This window comes from Eumetopias jubatus, unplaced genomic scaffold, assembly GCF_037043125.1.
Source record: "Eumetopias jubatus isolate StellerSeaLion01/CBP00866 unplaced genomic scaffold, mEumJub1_p1.0 scaffold_10, whole genome shotgun sequence".
Taxonomy (NCBI): Eukaryota; Metazoa; Chordata; class Mammalia; order Carnivora; family Otariidae; genus Eumetopias; species Eumetopias jubatus.
Genome location: NW_028274816.1, coordinates 104402823 through 104415781, shown reverse-complemented (window position 1 = coordinate 104415781; position 12959 = coordinate 104402823). Strand labels below are relative to the sequence as shown.

Sequence of the window (12959 nt, the reverse complement as noted above, 5' to 3'; positions counted from 1 at the left end):
CAGCTTTCTAGACAAGCATTTCTCAATGCTCAACACTTCATGGAAATGGAAGAATCATCCACTCCTGGCACGGATTCACCATGAGGAGGAAATATCAGCCAACCAGGGATTTTGACAGCATAAATATATATCATATCACCACACAGAGACAGGACAAGGCAACACAAAAACAAAAACAGACCTCCCCCATCCCTCATCTGGCCCCATGCTGGCATATTTCCTTCTAGCCTTTTCCATACGAATATAACTTCACATGGTTATCGTCCTGCTGATCAGCCAGTTGTATGGACTGCTTCTGTCAGGTTTCATGATATCTAAAGCGGTTTTTGATATTGAACATAGTCTTTTAACCATCACTTGTAATGGCTTCCTGGTCATCTACTCAGAAGAAAACCCACAATTTTCTTAATTATTTCCCTATTGTTGGAGCATTCAGGTAGCTTCTAATTTTTCTGCTCTCATAAATACTCCTGTGATGAATTTATTGATGTACTTTCTACCTCTAGGATTGTTTCCCCTGCTTTAAAGCTTTTGATACAAAGCAGTGCTTCTCAAACCTTAATGTGCATCCAAATCACCCGAGAATCAGATTCTGATTCTCCAGGGCCTGAGTTTCTGCGTTTATTTTATTTTATTTTTTATTTTTTTTAAAGTAATCTCTACACCCAGCATGGGGTTGGAACTCAACCCTAAGATCAAGAGTTGCACACTCTACCGCCTGAGCCAGCCAGGCGCCCCTGAGCGTCTGCATTTCTAATAGGCTCCCAGGTGCTGCTGATCCTGCTAACTTGGAGTATTGAGGATATGAAGCATAGCACCTGAAGTTTCAAGGCCAGGAAATCCTCTTTTGTTGCTAGCATACTATTTTTTTTTTTTAAAGATTTTATTTATTTGACAGAGAGAGATAGCGAGAGCAGGAACACAAGCAGGGGGAGTGGGAGAGGGAGAAGCAGGCTTCCCGCAGAGCAGGGAGCCCGATGTGGGACTCGATCCCAGGACCCTGGGATCATGACCTGAGCCGAAGGCAGACGCTTAACGACTGAGCCACCCAGGCGCCCGCTAGCATACTATTTTTGTACCTCTAGGTAAGATCTGGGGGAAAAGCACTACCTTCCCCCATCTACCTTTCTGGTTAGTTTTCTCAACCAATTAACTCACCTGATTTTTGGAACAACTCTACGAACTATTCTCAGTCCCACCTTATGGATGAGGAATCTGAGGTTTAGAGCAAAGATGTGGCAAGGATACCTGGTCTCTACCACACCTGGGACCACAGTAGGGTGACCAGCTGTCCTAGTTTGCCTGCTTCTGGAATTTCCCAAGATGCTGGATGTTCACTGCAGAAACCCAGGGACAATTCTGGGAAAACCAAGATGATTGGTCACCTCGACCAGAGCCTAATTCAGAGTCAGCTGTTTATCATTCCTGATCCTGTGCCAGGCCCTTAATATAGATTCCTGTAGAACATCTTTGCAATTACATTTAGACAATAGCATCCCCATTTGACAATGAAGAAAGGTTAAGAAATCTGCCCAAGACAAAAAGACAAACAACTCAATTTAAAAATGGGCAAAGAGGCAAAGAACTTAAGTAGACATTTCTCTGAAGAAGATATACAAATGGCCAACAAGAATGAAGAGATGCTTAACATCATTAGTCATTCAGGAAACACAAAACAAAACCACAGTGAATATCATCTTACAGCCATTAGGATGTTACCATTTAAAAAAAGAAAGACAATAACAAGTGTTGGCAAGGATGTGGAGAATTTGAAACCTTCATACATTGCTGGCGGGCGTGTAAAATGGTTTGACTACTAGGGAAAACTGTTTGGGGGTTCCTCAGAAAGTTAAACGTAGAGTTGCCATATGACCCAGCAATTCCACTCCTAGGTATATGGCCCAAATAGTTGAAAACAGGTCCTCAAACAAATACATGTACACACATTCACAGCATCAGTATTCACAATAGCCAAAAGGCAAAAACAGCCCACGTGTCTGTCAACAAATGAATGAATAAGCAAATTGTGATATATTCGTACAATGGAATAGTACTCAGCCATAAAATAGATGAGACTTGAAAACATTATGCTAGGTGAAAGAAACCAGACACAAAAAGTCACACATTGTATGATTTCATTTATATGTGAGACATCCAGAATAGGTAAAATCTATAGAAATAGAACAGAGATTGGTGGTTGCTCAGGATGAAGGTGGGGGGGATGGGGAGCAACTGTTTAAATGGCACAGCATTTCCTTCTGGTGTGGTGAAAATGTTCTGGAACTAGATAGAGGTGATGGTTGCACAACATTATGAATATATTAAATGCACTTCGTTTTAAAATGGTTAATGTTACGTGGGCGCCTGGGTGGCTCAGTCAGTTAAACAACTTGTGATTTTGGCTCAGGTCATGATTTCATGGGTCATGGGATTAAGCTCCATGTGGGGCCCCACACTCAGCAGGAAATCTGTTTGGGATTCTCTCTCCCTCTCCCTCTGCCCCTCTCCCCATGTGTGCACTCTCTCTCTAAAATGAATAAATCTTTAAAAAAATAAAATGGTCAATTTTATGTTATGTAAATCTCACCTCAACATGAAAAACAGAAAGAAAGAAACCAACCAACCAACCAACCTGCCCAAGGGACAGGAAAAGGATCAATAAGAGTAACCTTTGTGGGAGATGGACGTCCTGGGGCTGAGCAGCCAGGAGCGGTCCTTGGCACCTGTACCGAACCCGGAAGGGGCGGGTGAGGAGATGATAGGGTCAGAAAACTTGCATTTTGCTCTTGAATGTCAACCCTGTGAGATCAGTATTTACCACCCCATTTGGGAAATTTGCAGCTAGTGGAGGCTTGCAGGGATTCATTAATTGAGGGGTTAAGCATCCAGCCCAATGTCAGGCAGCTGGTACATGCCAGGGTCAAGACCAGGGGAGCCAGGACTGCTAGATTGTTTCCACAGCTCTGGAGACTAGACACCTCGGCTCCATGTCCCACCTTCCCAAACACCCCTTCTTCTTACGAAACTCATTATCTTCTCTCTTCGTGAGCTTCCCCTCCCTCCACCCGCCTCACACACTACTCCCAGAATTCTCCCAGGTTCAGCCTCCTCACCTCATCCCTTCCCCTGAGCCCACTGGCACGGTGCGGTCCTTTCACGAGCACCGCTTGCTCACCAGGTGTCTGGGTTATGAGTCTGTCTGTCCATGCCATCTCCCCCAGGCCCTCCCATCTGGGGAGGAGGCCTTCTAGAGGTCTCCTTTCGGGAACCGCGTCCTTTGGGAGGTTGCGGAAACCAGGCAAGCATCGCACTCATCCATCCCTCTCGCTGTCCACCATCTTGGACCACATGGTGACTGCCTGGATGTGGGGTCCCTCAGCACTCCTACGCCCCCCAGGGTGGGGAAAGAGCAGGGAAGTTTTGCTTGGCCAGAGAGAAGAGGAACTTAGGGAAGCGGGGCCCTAGGGAAGACTGGGGTGGGAGGAGGTAGTCTTTCCTACCATGGAGAGAACTATTCTATTACAGGGGAACGTCCAAATCTGAACGTTCTCAAGCTTGGTTCCTCCCAAACTCTGGGCTAGATCTGAAACCCAGAACAAGAAAACCTTGGACTACGATTGGAAGTCACCAGGATGGGAGAACTTTGTCCAAGGCTTCCTTCCCCTTTTTAGCCTCTCAGACTAAACCGAGCCACAGCCCAGGGTCTCTGACTTCTCACTATAGCTCCCTCCAACCCCCAACCCACCCCCTCCAAAGAAGGTGCCAGTGTTCCAGGGCCTCAGAATTGGTCTTGGTGGGGGGCGCCTGGGTGGCTCAGTTGGTTAAGCGTCTGCCTTCGGCTCAGGTCATGATCCCGGGGTCCTGGGATCCAGCCCCGCGTCGGGCTCCCTGCTCGGCGGGGAGCCCGCTTCTCCCTCTCCCACACCCCCTGCTGGTGTTCCCTCTCTCGCTGTGTCTCTATCAAATAAATTAAAAAAAAAAAAAAAGAATTGGTCTTGGTGAAAAATCTCTGGAAAGCCTGGTCCAGACAAAGAGTCCTATTTCTTTCTCTTTTTTTTAAAGATTTTATTTATTTATCCCAAGACCCTGGGATCATAACCTGACCGAAGGCAGACACTTAACAAATGAGCCACCCAGGCTGCCCTAGAGTCCTATTTCCACTGGGGCGTGGCGGTAGAGCGGGTGTGAGAATAAAATCTAAGGAGAGGGCTCTGGCCTGGGGCCTCAGAGCTGCCCCTGAGCAAGAACGTCTGAGTCGGACAGAGCATTGTGGCGAGGTGGCCAGCCCAGGATGCTGGGCAGAAGGAGCTGAGCAGAGGACTCTGATTAGGGAGGCTGGGCAGAGGGGCCGGGCAGAAGGGCTGCGTAGGGAGTCTGGGCAGGGATCTGGGGAGAAGGGACTGGGAAGAAAGTGTCGGGCCAGCGGGGGCAAGACAGGAAGACGGTCAGAGAGACTGAGCAGGGAAGGTCTGGGATGGGGGCTGGACAGAGGGCCTGAGCCAGAAGGGAATTCCATGGCCCAGAGGGTGTCCCGGGGACCAATGAAAGAAGATGAGAGGCCTCCAGGGTGGGTGTGTGGGGCAGCAAAGGAAATGGAAGCCCACCTGCCAGGCCCTCGGCCCCTTGATATGGCCCCAGAGCAGAGGCATGCAGGCTCTGATAGGTAAGTAGCAGAAACGTTTTCCTGGTGAGACTCAAGAAAACCTTCTGAAACAAAACAAACCAAATCCACTGAAATATCTTCTTCCGGCCACTCCCCTCTTGCCTAGTCCTTTGCTACCAAGTCTTGGTCTAGATCGGGTTTCGTCCGGCCAAACAGACCCCAGCTCTCAGAGAAGCTGAGCAGAGACTCGGGAGAAGCAGGCGTCTCCGGGGCCCTTCTCTGGGCTCCCGAGTGGCCGAGGCCGCCCACCGTCCAGGGCAGAGTGGGCACACAGCCTGGGGGTGGGGGTGGGTCCTGAGGCCCTCTGTGCTGAAGGGGGTGATCATCAGTGTCCCCCATCGAACAGCGATCAGGGCAAGGCCTAGTGCGCCCACGTGTTCTGGCGTGTGTAAGCTCCGCTCTTCTCTTATGTGTGAGGGAACCCAAGAGTAGAGTAGAGTTGGGGTCCTTGGAGGCACTGAGTCCAAGGACGGACCCGAGCACGACCTCTTCTCCTCTACAACCCCGTCTTCCGAGGTTTCTGGGGAGGGAGACGTCCCTGCTTCCTCTGTTCCTTCAAAGGAGGAGCTCCTCCCGTGTGCCAGGCACCGGTGGCAGAGTCCGAAAAGTCTCAGGCCTCACGGGGCTTCCGTTCCGTGGGGAGGACAGGCAATATAAACAAATACATAGATAATTTGGTGCAGGAAGTGTTAAGTTCTGTGGAGCAAAACAGTCTATTCCCTCTGCAGCAGTCACAGCCTCTGAGAAAACAGCCATCTCTCTAGAGCCTTCTCTATACCAGGCTAAATACCCGCAAGCTCCACCAGCCATTCTGGACTCCTCTGATTTCTAGATAACCACCTAAAAGGGGTCACAAGCCCCTCAGCATATGGTCAGGCCAAGAAATGCCCTGCACGATCTCTAGAGCCCTAGCCCCGGTTCCCGGGTTTCTGTGGGTTTCCATTGGTTTCCAGTCAGCTTTCCCACCTCCATCCTTGGCAGCCACTTCACACTCCTGACTCATCTCCAGCCTACAAGCCGCGAGGAGCCCCACATCTTTTCCTCATGGACTACCACTAAGACCCATCTCCCCCACCTTATTTTAAACTCAAGGGCCAGGATTTATATTTATCCTCGTAGTTTCATCTGGCGTGAGGCTGACTATCACTTAGCCTGCCAAGGCCGTCTTCCGGATCCCAATCTGACATCTGAACTCTCTTCCAGCTGAGGTAGAAGTCTGATTCTCCTGTCGCTCAGGCAGAGCTGGGCGCAGCCTCTGGGGCAGTCAGAGGGGTCTCCTGCCAGGGGGGACCTTGCTCCTTCACGTGGACTCTCCATGTGTGGCTGCCCAAGGGGCCATGACGCTCCTGGGATGGTAGAAGTCGTGTTGTCAAGTACAGCCACGTGGTACCTGAGAAAGCTTCAGGTTCTGCTGGTCATTCTAGTAACTGATTTTTAAAATTGGTTTGACATATTACAGATCAGAAGTTCCCACACCTAGATGACCATCAGAATCACATGGGAACTTTTATTTTTTTAAAAAAGATTTTTTTTTTATTTGAGAGAGAGTGAAAGTGAGACAGATCACAGAGGGAAGGGAGAAGCAGACTCTCCGCTAAGTGGAGAGCCTGATGCGGGGCCCGATCCCAGGACCCTGAGATCATGACCTGAGCCGAAGGCAGACGCTTAACCAACTGAGCCACCCAGGCGTCCCAAGTACCAGTTCTTTAACTGATGGCCCAACAAAGCTGTGGGGTAGGGAAGGGCGTCCAGGGGCCCCCTTACTCAGGGTACTTCTCCCCCCTCCCTGGTCTTCCACTCCATCATCCCACCATGGCTCCTTGGTTCTCCAGGATGGAGAAGACAGGGCAGAATGGGAAGTGACTTGGGGCTTTGTTCTCTGAGGTTCTACCAGGTTCCATCTCAAAGAGGGATTAGGTGAGGCAGTGGGGCCCTGACCTCAGGTACAACTTTTAAGATGGCACCAACAAACCCAGCCATCAAGATAGAGAATATCTTCATGCAACATTTTAAAATAGAAATGAGAGCAAAAAAATCCATGATGAACAAAATATCAAATTGTAAATAGACAGGATTGGTACTAGCGCCAAGCCATGTCAGAGCCTGGTAAAAGGTAAAAGGAAAAATAAGTCATGGAGACGATGCGGAAGGAGGGAGAGTTCAGAGCATTTATGAGTCTCCCAGCTCCCTCCCTACCAGGCTGCTGGTTGGCTCTGGTTCCTCTTCAGTGCCCACTGCAACGGTTCTTAGATTTAGTCCCTCTTGCTGGTTTGGGTCACCCCCCTCCCTGCCGGCTCCAGTGTAGAGAGGCCTTAGCTGCTCCTACTCTTGCTGTTCCCAAAGCACTCTACCATCCTCTGCTGCTTTCCTTCACCCTGCCCACTCCTGGGTAAGCTGTCCCTGCATTAAACTCCCCCACTGGAAAGAAAGACAGAAAGACAGGAAGGAAGGAAAGAAGAAAGGAAGGAAGGAGAGAGGGAGGAAGGAAGGGAGGGAGGGAGGGAGGGCAGAGCAGGAAAAAAAATTTTAATTTTTAAAATATCCTAAGACAGAAAAGATATTACATCCATGACACAAGAACAGAATGCTTTTTTTTCCCTAAGAAAAGAAAAAAAATCAGAAAAGAATACAGAGTTCTTGGAAATTGAAAATATGATAGTAGGGAAAAGATCAGTAACATTAAGAAAATGAAGCTGAGAAAATCTTCCAGAAAATGGACCACCACCACCACCAAGTAAACTACACAGACAAACAAAGGCAAAAGGCATGGACAACAGAAGAGAGAAGGAAATTCAAGGATCAATCCCTAAGATGGACATCTAATCAAGAGGAATTGTAGGAAAAAAAGAATAGGCAGAGAGAAGATTGTCAAAGAAATAGAACAAGCGGACTTTCCAGACTGGTGAATGTAAGTCCTAGGTTGCAATAGTGCATCACATATCCAGCACGGTGGGAGAAAAAAAAAAGCCAGAGGCAGGGCACATGACCGCACTTCCAGAATACTGGGGTTACACCCCAAATGCTTCCAGAGGTTGGGGGAAAACCGTAATAAACAAAGAACAAGAGTAAGAAGGACATCAAACCTCTCAACAGTGACTTTGGAAGCCAGAAGATAATGCCTGCAAACTGCTGAAGGAAAATTATTTTTAATCTAGAATTCTATATTCAGCCAGACCATCAATCAAGTGTGAGGATAGAATAAAGGCATTTTCAGGCATGCGAGCTCTCTAAAGAACTTTCCCTCCTGTGTAACCTTTTTCAGGAAGCTAAACAAACAGGGGGAGAAGCAGGGAAGAGAAGACACAGGGTCCACAGAATAGGGCGCCCAACACAGGAGACAGACAAGGGGGGTTCCAACGCCAGGAGAGGGAGGTCCCACGATGAAGGTGGCGCGGGCGGGTGGGGGAGCAGGCAGCCCAGGTTGGAGCAGGACAACAGGAGAGAGAGGAGAGAGAGAGGAGAGGGGTTGGGGTGGGGATAAAAACAGGTTGGACCACACCAAAAATTCTATTTGAGGCCAGTGAACACATAAGAATATATAACCATGGTAAGTACAGAAAACTAAGCAAACGGGGGTTGGGACAAGGATCCAGGAAAACCAAAAATTACACAAGAAAGTAAACAATGATATTACCCTGCTTGGGTTAGTGGCGAGCAATATTTACATGATTATGTTATAAAGCAGAGCATATGAATTTAACAAAAATATTGAGAGTAGGATGACACTCGAGGGAGTCTATAAAAGACAGATCTTCATCTACACAACAGGTAGTCAACAGATAATGTCTGAATGAATTAATCAAGAGTCAGCAGCATAAGCAAATTACTTAGAAATATGGTGGTAACCGCCAGGAGAAGCGGCCCCCAGTGGTACCTCGGGAGCAAGGGGCGGGCAGGTGCGGAGGGGCGGGACGGGGAGGCGCCAGGGGCGGGCAGGTGCGGAGGGACGGGGCGGGCAGGTGCGGAGGGGCGGGGCGGTCTGCTGTGCTTTGTTCTCCGATCTTTGCACTGTTTGACCTTTTTGACTACCTGCACGCACTTCTTTGATGTAAAAAGATCGTTCTTGAACATAAAATAAAGAAATGTACGCCAAGAAGCACATCCTGTTGTTGCTTCCTCTTGTTTCATAGTTTTTCTGCGTCCTCGGAATTCAATCTCAGCTATAGGCGCCTATACACACGGCCAGGGGCACGCTCACACTTGTACGGTCGCACACATTCATCACACACACGCACAGACAGCCCACGGTGGCAGACACACGGGCAAGCGTACGTAATACGCAAAAACCCTCAGGCACCCGTGCAAACACACGCACACATGGTGACGGATTCACCCACAGACACGCAGTCCCCGCCAGCCTCCTGTAAAGAAAGCCGGGGGGCGGGGGGGCAGGGCCAGACATTGCAAGGACAGCGCCTCCTCTGGGCCTCGACCCTCCAAGCCTCCCTTCAGCACCGCCACCAACCCCGCCCCCCCCCCCGCAACTGCCCCCAGGCAGAGGACGTCTCACCCATGAGCTTCACCCTAATTTCCTCCTCTGTGCTCTGCCCCGCCTGATCCTCTGCAGCCTTTAACCCTTTGGGGCTACGGCCGTCTGTAAATGGTGCAGAAATGGGAAGGGAGAGGGGCCTCGGCTGGCAGCTGGATGTGACTAATAATGCCACCTTCATTCAGCTTTCAGGGGAGGCCTCAGGCAGTGGAAGAGTCCAGTGTCACGAACCCTGTGCACATACTGTGCATCCTTGGGCAAGTCACTTCACCTCTCTGGGTGCACAAGGAGGGGGGCAATCTATGAAGCTCTGAGATGTGAAGATTTCATGTCCCGGGCTGGGCCCTGCTTTCATCCCCTCCCCTGGGATCCTTCTGGCCATGCTGACATCCAAGGCCAAGCCCAAAGGATATGTGATTTGTGCATCTGACAAATACACATAGGGCACCTGGGGAGCCTCCCAGCGCGACTTCCTTCCCCTTCCCCGTTCCTCCAGCACTCACCACCACCCTGGTCCTGTTATCCGGCAGTCTGTCAATGGCCAGCATGCCCCCGCCCGGGTCTTGGCTCAGCTGGGTCTTGTCCGACTCTGACACCTGCCCAGGGCTCTCTCGGGCTCTCCGACTCCAGCCCTGCGTGGTCCCCTTGGCAGCCCATGCAGAGCCTCGGCCTGGATCCTGACCTGGGAGAAGGAGACAGAAAGCTGAGTCCCAGCAGTCAGAGTGAAGGTCCAAGGAGGGGACCAGCCCACATAGTCTACAAAAGCCCCAACCCCACGCCATCCCTGACTGTGGGGACACCCCACGTGCATGAGAGCCCCGTGCCAGTCCCACACCACACACTCCACACACGGAACACGTTTAGTCCCTCACCCCGGCCCTCCGCAGTAGATAGATGTTCTCCATTTTGCAGACAGGAATCAGGGGCTCACAGAGGTTAAAAAATGTCACACCTTGGGTTAGGTATGGAGACAAGTTCCGAACCTCCAAAGGGGTAATTCTCAACCTCTGCTGCACGCTCGTGGAGCTTTAAAAATTCCTCGTGTCTGGGTCCCACCCCCGAGATTCTGATACAATTGTTCTGTGGTGTGGCCTGGGCATTAGGAGTCTTAAATGATCCCCAGGGGAGCTTTTGAGAAGCCCTGAACGGAACTCTATAGACAAGAGTGAGAACCATTGCTCTGGAACATTCCAAACCCGTTCCTTATTTCTCTGTCAGAAATGGCACAAAATCTCACCTTCCAGGGGACTCCGGGGACCAGAAGCTAGAGAGTAGAGTTCTTTTAGTTCAAGGCTACCAACATTCTGGACTGGAGAATTCTTTGCTATGGGGGCTATCCTGAGTGTTGTAGCAAGTCCAGCAGCATCCCGGCCTCTGCCGACTAGATGCCAGTGGCACCTCCTCCCAGATGGTGACGATCGAAGATGTCTCCGTGATGGGGACCACTGTTTAGTCCTATGACTATTTGCAAACCCCTTGGGCAAGTCCCTTTCTCCCTAAAACATGGAGCTTCGCCACCATCAAGGATGGCAAATAGGTTTCATCTCAAAAGTCATCTCCAATCGATTAATGACAGCCAGGAGCACTCTAATTGAGACAAACTCGGAAGCTCCATCTGTGTGCAGCAGGAAAGATTGTCATGATCAATTAACAATGTCTGCCGGGGACACAGGATTGGAAAGACGCTGCACACCAGCCATTTAGCAGCCATTCCTAGACTCGGTGTTCTCTTCTGTCTCCTCTCGGTCATTAAATGTATTCTAAATATCACAGAAACCATGCTTTTCCTTTTCGGAAAGATTTGCGCCCCCAAAGATGTGTCTTATATTGCTACTGCAATTATCACCCCTACTATGGACATGTGTATGGCACACAGACCACCGGAGAGATGGATTTGGTATTTCCTGTGATATTCATCAATTCCAGGCCCACTGGCTTCGGACGCCTTTCTCCACCTCTGCCTGCCCCACCCTTCCCCAGAGCTCCTGGATATAACACTCTTTCCTAGAGCACCCGATGGTGTAACTACATGCCTATCTCCCTGGTAGACAAGTTCCCCCAGGATTCTCCCCATCTTCTGCAAATGTGTATCCTCAGTGTCTAGCAAACAGTAGGTGCTCAATCACTGTTCAATTGAGGACATGATACTGGAGTTAACTCTTGGGAGCCAGCAAGGACAGAGGTTGAGACAAGGCTTGGCCAGCACCAGGCCTGAGGCTGAGGCCAGGACTCTGCTGTGGGGCCCTGGTTTGTCATTAGACATTTTATCCAATTAAGTCATTCTTGGCTGCCGGTGCTTGCTGGACCCTTGCCGCACCCCCCCCTCACTTCTCTGCCCTTAATCGCAACCAGATGCTCTGGAGAAGGTGGGGAGAGGGGCGGCCCCCAGGCCCCTTCCCCAAGTTGCCCACTGGCTGAGATGGGCCTGCGCCCAGACCTGGGAAGCCAGTCTGCCCATGGCTCCGACCCCAAGCCAGGGCTGTCTTGCCCCTCTCGGGTGGGGCCCACAGCTGCCTCTGGAGATAGAACTGTTTGCGCTGGGCTGCTTTGCCCAGCTCCGCAGGTTGTCCTGCAAGCAGCCCTCGGGCCTGGGCTAGAGCCAGAACAGGAAAGGAACATGTGCAGAGCGAATGGAGGAGCTGAACCGGTGTGGAAGGGGACGCTGGAGATCTGCAGACATCACAATCCTGCAACTGAGACAGGAGGATACTTGCAAAGTGGGGGTCCAAGGCCTGAGAAGAGGGCTGGAAAGGGGGGCCCAACCAGCTGTGGGGTCAGGAAAGGGACACCTGTACCCACAGGCTGTGTGACCTTGGACCTGTCCGTTGACCTCTCTGAGCCTCCATTTCCTCATCACTAACACGGGGATGACAGTCATGCCTACAGCACAGGCTGCCATGAGCATCAAGTGCAAAATGAGAAGGCTTTATAATCAGAGAGCTCAGGGCCCAGGTCAGAGGCAAAGAGTCCATGGGGCAGGCAGGGAAGGAGCTGGAGAGGGAAGCGGCCCAGGAATCTGCCCTACCCTGGCCTAGCCCCAGTCTGACCCTCTCAGCCCCACCCCCACATCTGTCTCCCTGCCACCCCGCCCCCTCCCAGAGGGCTAGAACAGGACATCACCCCCTCAGCCTGCAAAAGGAGCCAAGACAGCTGGTGACTCGCATGTGTGTGTCGGGGCCCACGTGCCTGTGCACGCACACACTTGCCCCAAGGGCCCGGCCCTCCTCCCTGCATGCTCCATACATTGTCGCCAACCTGTCCGACCCTCGGCCACACTCTGCTCTACCTTCTGTCCTGCACCGGAGAGCTTCACCGGCTCAGCCCCCATCTCACGCCTCCGCATGTGAGTGTAGCTGCCTGTGAGCACCGGCCAGAAGCGCCCAGAGCACACTCCGGGCATGTATCCACCCGTTCATTCACCCACGGCCCCAAATCGCCCACCGTCTAGTGGGCCGTCACAACAGTAATAGGGAGAACAAGAAATGACAGCTAACTTTTCGAGAATGCTTAGTCAGGGCTAGCCCTCTTCCAAATGCTTGAAACCCATTAACTCATTTACTCCCCACATTAACCCCATGGGATGGGTGCTAGGTTTGATCTATTGTACAAATTGGGAAACTGAGGCATGAAGGTGTCAAGGAATCTCCCAAGGTCATGCAACTAGTCCGTGGCAGGATATGCGCACACGGGTGGGCTGACTTCCAGGCAGGCTGACTTCAGGGTCTGCTCAGGCCACCACAAGGGCAACAAGAGGGGATTTCCTAAGGTGCAGGGACAGCCCCGGGAAGGACCGGCATATGGGCTGGG

General features: G+C 51.1%; 1 protein-coding gene across 1 annotated transcript in view; it reads right to left on the bottom strand.

Moving 5' to 3' along the window:
- Positions 1–12959, bottom strand: part of PLXDC1 (plexin domain containing 1) — a 55553-nt gene that overhangs the window by 37723 nt on the left and 4871 nt on the right. Inside the window, exon 2 of the mRNA XM_028089915.2 lies at positions 9656–9834. Within this exon, the coding sequence (XP_027945716.1) occupies positions 9656–9834 (179 nt within the window). The remainder of the gene's footprint in view (positions 1–9655; positions 9835–12959) is intronic.